Source organism: Eublepharis macularius, chromosome 5 (assembly GCF_028583425.1).
Source record: "Eublepharis macularius isolate TG4126 chromosome 5, MPM_Emac_v1.0, whole genome shotgun sequence".
In the NCBI taxonomy this organism is placed as follows: domain Eukaryota; kingdom Metazoa; phylum Chordata; class Lepidosauria; order Squamata; family Eublepharidae; genus Eublepharis; species Eublepharis macularius.
Window position 1 is genome coordinate 51,023,105 of NC_072794.1, and position 6,000 is coordinate 51,029,104.

Consider the following 6,000-nt stretch of genomic DNA (forward strand, 5'->3'; position numbering starts at 1 on the left):
AGAAAGTAACAGCCTTGCTCAGGAGTGAAAAATGAAACATATATTGTTGTTTTGGAAAGGTATGAAGAGTAGGATGGAAAAAAAGGAAATGGGTTCTCATTCTGAGAACAGGAAAGAATAATTGCTTAGTAGAAAAGAACAAGAAATAGGGTACCTTTCAATGTACTCAAATAACCTGAAGCAGAAGCAAGCAAGAAAATATCTCATTACCTTTTCTTCTGCTAATCTTTCTCACCATTTTGCCTCTTCCTTGTCCCTCTTTCATTGAAGCAGGAAATTATGCTAATTTACTTTGAGATAGACTCTTAATTAGACATATAGACTTGGATCCACCAATATGCAAATAGAAACCTAACTGGATTTAGAGCAGTTCCACTTGCACAAGATCTTGTGCAACACCTAGCTTTTTCCTCCTCCCTATCTATTAACATGCCCAGAAATTGATTGCACAACATCTTATGCAACCAGATACACATGTAGGGATACAATAAGTTTGATTTAATGCAAGAGGTTACTGCAGCACAAGTGGACATTTTGCGTTAGATCCAACCTACAATATCTTGGCAAACATTGTGAGGCAACATTATAATCAAGAATTATTAGTTGAAATACTCAAAGAAAAGTAGAGATGAAAAATAAGGAATAAGTTGCAGAATTATTTCAATTTCAGTTACCCAACAGCAAAATGAGAATTATGAATTTGAGAAGATTAACAAGATCAAGAGTAAAAGCACATTAAAATGATATAATTACAGGCAGCGATTTGAGGAACAGATTTTGTTAGTCATGTATATTTTCAAATGATATGCTTGTTGAAGGATAACACTTAAATAAGAGCCACGTGAATGAACATTAGAAAATACGACAGTTTAAAAGAAACACAAGATGTTATGGAGAGTGTGATCCTAAATCTCCTTACCAAGAAATAAGTCTCATTAACAGCACTCAGCTCACTTTGGAATAAGCATGCTTCAGATTGGGAAAGCACAGTGCACCTGAAAGCATGTTCCACTGAAACCAATGGGCCAACCGAGCAGGAATGGACTGAACAGAAGTATGAACCAAACAGCAAAAAGCAGCATGTTATTTTTCAGTCAAACTAATACTGGAATGTTATTCTCCTGTCAATATATAGCAGTCTCTTTATCTATTAAGATCTCTACAATAAATCACCTGAGAAAAAACCAATTATAAAGCATCTCATAAGCAACCAGAAGATACGCAAATGCTAGATATAGCTGTGTTGTCCACAGAATGTTGTGAGTACTGATACTCTAAAATGGACACATTTTTCTATTGCATCAGCATTATGCTTAAAAGTTGAATTGAACTGTTAAGCCATGTTCACAAATCTAAATTAAAAAATGCTGGATATAAATCATTAATTTCATCTTATTCTACCATAAAAATAGGTCACTCATTGGGCAGCAAAGAAACTTTCTGTGTGTGTTTACTTTTCATAGGCTAATACTTGCCACATTTGTTAGGGTTCAATGCCTTAATGTTCTGTGTCCCTGACAGGTCAATAATGTGAATTTTCAGATACAAAATAGTTAATAATTTGGTGATGGAAGTCCTAAAACATTTGTTATTCAATTATATGTAAATGAATATACAGACAGATTATTTCACTAGGAGTACAAAACAGTGAATTATGATATAGTTAGACTATAATACAATCTGAAAAGGATATTCTGGTTACTTAATTAGACACTTTGTACATCTTAAGCATATGAGTGAGTATTTAAAACAAGCTATTGTATCTAGTCATACTTTCAGAGTGTCCTGTGATCTTTTGCATTAGATTTTAGGTAGAAATTACTGCTCAAATCCATGGGGTGGATCAAAAATTCATCTTCTGATAGTGGCAGGGATCATTCACCTGCAGAGGGGAGGGGTATTTTTAGAGGACTTCCCCCTGCAGCAGGATTTTGGGGGTGCAGGGAGGCTACAATGGGAGAGAGAAAGAATATTCATTTCTATGAGTGAAGTTCTGCTCGCAGTTCTTTGGCTCTAACTCAGTGAATAGTACAGAACAGATGTTCATGCCAATAAAAGCAGGTGGAAAAGCAAGAATAATCAAAGTAAATATAATAGAAAATTTAACGAGAACCTGTGGCACCACAGTTAGGCTGAAATCCTATGCTCACTTACTAAAATCACTGGGACTTACTTGAAAATGTGCATGTATGCAAATGAGGTTCTAAAACAGTCTAAGGCCCACCTAAAAATACCCCTAAAAATACCCCCCTAAAAGTGACACTGACTTGGAGAACAAGATATAAATACTTGGAGGAGTTTGTTTTATCCCCCAAAGGGCCCAACTTCCTTTTTTGGATTGAAAAACCTTGCTTTTGCTTAATTCTCATTTTGATATGTACTACATGTCATCTTGCTATTATATTATTACTGTGTTTTATCATGGGGATTCAGTGCCACTAGAACATACTCTCTAGATGAAGCGTGAGGACAATCTTGGAATACTTTATTTCCCGGAGGAGTTAATAGAAACTAAAACCCAACCAGAAGCAGCTTCCTTTGTGTGTATCTATCTTCCCCCACTCCTCCCCACCACTTTGGACTTGAGAGCAGCAGTGTGGAGACAATGAGCATTCTGTGCACAACGCCCACACGGATTGGCTGGTCTCTCCCCAGTACCCCATGATGTAATGTGGTAGGAATGTGCAGGGGCTTTGAGCTGGAAGTGCGTGGGGGGGGGGGGGAGGTGGCATTTCTCATCTGTTTCCCAGACCAAAAGGGGTCAGAAAATTAACAACATGATGCTGGTATATTTGCTAAGCTTTGCTGCGGCATTTTTTACACTTCTGTCCAGAATGGAAGGAATTGAATACAAGCAACACACACACACAATCTGGCATGATTCCCATATTGGTACATCATTACGCTTGGGAAAATATGATTGCATCCAAGAGAGGACAGGAAATGTGCAAGTGAGGAGATAGGATCAAATGAAGATGCAGGGGATGCTAATGACAAGACTGACAGAGGCGCAGATGGGACGGCTACACGAGTCATAGTACCAGGATACCCAGAATAAAAGAAAAGAGAGACTAGGAAAACTGCAGGCAGCAGCACTGCATCCCAATCTCCTTTTCTAAAATAATCATTCCTTGCTCATTCACAACTTCCACAATATGCATGGTACTTCCCTCATCATGGTTCTAACAACGAGCCTGGCTTCAGCAACTAGACTTTCTCCTCTATAATGTATGTACTCTAGTTGTGTTAGGTGTATTTTACTTTTCCCCGCATAGCCATCAAGCAACCTCTCAGGAACACTTCAAGAAATCAGAACGGGAGAAGAGAGCCAGAGGGTGTGCGCCAGTCAGTTCCCCAGCCCACCCTCCTGCCTGGCGCTAGCTAGCGCTAGACTGGAGCCACGTAGGCTGGAAGCACCTCGCGCTCCCCCTGCTGCCGCCATCTCCCGAGCTTGGGTGGATCCCACAGGCAGAAACAGGAGTGCGGGTCCTAAGCAGGGAAGGGAGGGGACACGCTATTCGCCTCAGCAGCTCTTTCACTGCCTCTCGAGGAACCACAATCCCCAATATAAAAGTGCTCAGGCCAGCTTTCCTTCTCCCTGTCGCTTTGTTTATTCGTTCCTGCAACTTCGATACAGAGGCAGGCTGATGTTTGCCTCTGGGAAGGAGAGAGATGAGGCAAGAGGAAAGTGTCCCCTGCTAGTCCTGTATTTGGGAAATACTCTCCCGCCCAAAGAGAGGAAATGCAAACACGCTTCCCCCCCCCTCCCCCCGCACGACAATCGTGTTTCAGTACTTCCAAACGGGACGGCCGGTCGAGGAACTACTTCTCACAAGCAGAGAGAGCTGGCTTGGGAAACGGGAGTGCAACAGAAGACGGTTTCTTAAGCCAGCGGCGAAAAGAAGAGGCGAGCAATCCCTCCCTCTCCGTCCCTCCAGAACAAGGGGGTGGGAAAGGCGGGGGTTCTCAGAAGCTTTCATCGTCATCAAGAATAAAAAGAGGGGGGGGGGCGCAGGCAAGACAGTATGAGGCGCTCTGCGTAATCCAATCTACCTTTGTTTCCCCCCTTGTTTTAATCTTCTGTCACCTGCCCTACGACCTGTGTGTTGCCGTTGATGTTTAATGAAAAAGCCACAAGAATGCTTTCAAAACAAAAGGAGAGGTGGAGAGCGTCTGGGTGTGGGACCTGCCTCGCGTCCATCAAGGAAAGGAGGTCACGGGTTCGCGTTCGGAACTGTGAGGAAAGAATGGGGTCTCTTCCCTAAGCAAACAAGAAACGGACTTTGAACAGGAGGAATCGCTCCTTCGTGTCCCATAAACAAGCAAGCCAAGCAGTTCAATCCCGTTCAGTCCCTTCCATCTAAACCCGTTGATTTCAATGGGATGAGGCAGGAGTAATTCTGCAGAGGACTGCGCTGCAAATCACGTACTCTTGAAGCAAGAGTGGATGGGGGTATATAGCTCATTTCCTTCAAGTTCTACAGGAAGCCCCCCCCCCAATCCTTTAATAAAATCCATAGCACTGGGCTAGTAAAGACTTTTCTCGCCTTTATTTTTTAAATACAGAAAAACTTCCTATATACCTTGCGTTGTTTTTCACTGAAACCTGGCAGTGGAAGGGAAGGCGCTGGAAAGGAATAGGCTTGTTTCCTTCTGCCTCATAAGAGGGGGATAGGGAGTTTCTAGAATTAGAAAATGTGTGCGTGCTTGCTTGTAGTAAGGGGGGAGGGGGCTGCTGGGATGAAAGTCTCCCAACCTGAGGAATGGAGCAAAAGGAAGAGGCAATTCCTAATCCCCCTCTCCCCGCCATCTCCTATCCAAAGAAAGGAGCAACTGCCCTTGTGCCGTCCTATCCTATAGCACAAACAAAGCCCGGGCGGGGGGCAGGCAGGAAAGCGGGCGGGCGGGCTCCCAAACCACACTGCTTCCCAGGCTGAGCCCTACCTTGTTCTTGACCTCGGCGGAGAGCCCATAAGAGGGCCCCTTGTTGAAGTGGGTCATGGCGGCGGCGCCGGGTCGGTATCCGTACCCGCTGTGTGCAAGTCAGTCTCCGTGCCAGAGGGGGGAAGGCTGGCTGGCTGGTGCTCCCTGCCTGCGCTCGACTGCCTGCTCCGTCCTGCCAGTGGGGAGTGAGCGAGGGCGGGTCGTACTCGAAGCGAGGGAGAGACGGAGGGAGGGAGGAACATGGACCGGGCTGCCTGCTTGAGAGAGAAGCCGCGGTCCACGCCTTGCTACCGGCTGCAGAAAGTTCTAGTCCCTCCCCTGGCCTAAGGCGGCCTTGTCGCTTCCCGCCTCAGGCGGCAATTCCCTCCTGGCCGTTAGATGAGATTTCTGAGGAGTCCAGCAGTCCGAGGTGATCGTACTGTATTTTTGCTCTCTGAATGTCATAGCTATTGCTTATATTATATTCACTAGGGGTGTGTAATCCGCCTTGGATCTCAGTGAGAAAGGGGGACTGTAACTATATTATCATCATCATCATCATCATTATTATTAATTGCCTGATCCGGACAACCAAACTACCATTTCTCTGGAGAAAATGGCTGTTTTGGAGGGGGGGGGGCTCTATGACATTATACCCTGCTGAGATCCCTCCCCTCTCCACACCATACCATCTCCAAACTCCACCCCCAAATCTCCTGGAATTTCTCAACCAGAGTTGTCAACCCTAACAGTTCTCCTATGGTGAGCCCTCCATTGCCCTGTTTACTTGAAGCGCCTGAGCCCAGACAGCCATGTTATCTCAGGAATGCACTCTCTCTTCCCTGTGTGGTTTAATTATCTAGGTCAATACAGTTGACGAAACAACTATAAGGTAAACTATCCTCCCATAGAATCTAAATAATCTAAACATAGAAGAACAAATCACCTTGGGGCAAACCAGGATTATTTTAGTATGCCCCTACATGCTAAAGTAGGCATAAACTGACTATTACTGTACCCTAGCATAATGATCTGAATCCTCAACCAAATTATGTTGAAATGAGCTTTCTGGGGAGA

General features: G+C 44.3%; 1 protein-coding gene across 1 annotated transcript in view; it reads right to left on the bottom strand.

Moving 5' to 3' along the window:
* Positions 1-5,140, bottom strand: part of CNN3 (calponin 3) — a 30,027-nt gene extending 24,887 nt beyond the window's left edge. Inside the window, exon 1 of the mRNA XM_054980144.1 lies at positions 4,945-5,140. Coding sequence (XP_054836119.1) covers positions 4,945-5,001 — 57 coding nt within the window. The 5' untranslated portion in view covers positions 5,002-5,140. The remainder of the gene's footprint in view (positions 1-4,944) is intronic.
* Between the last annotated feature and the right edge of the window lie 860 nt (positions 5,141-6,000).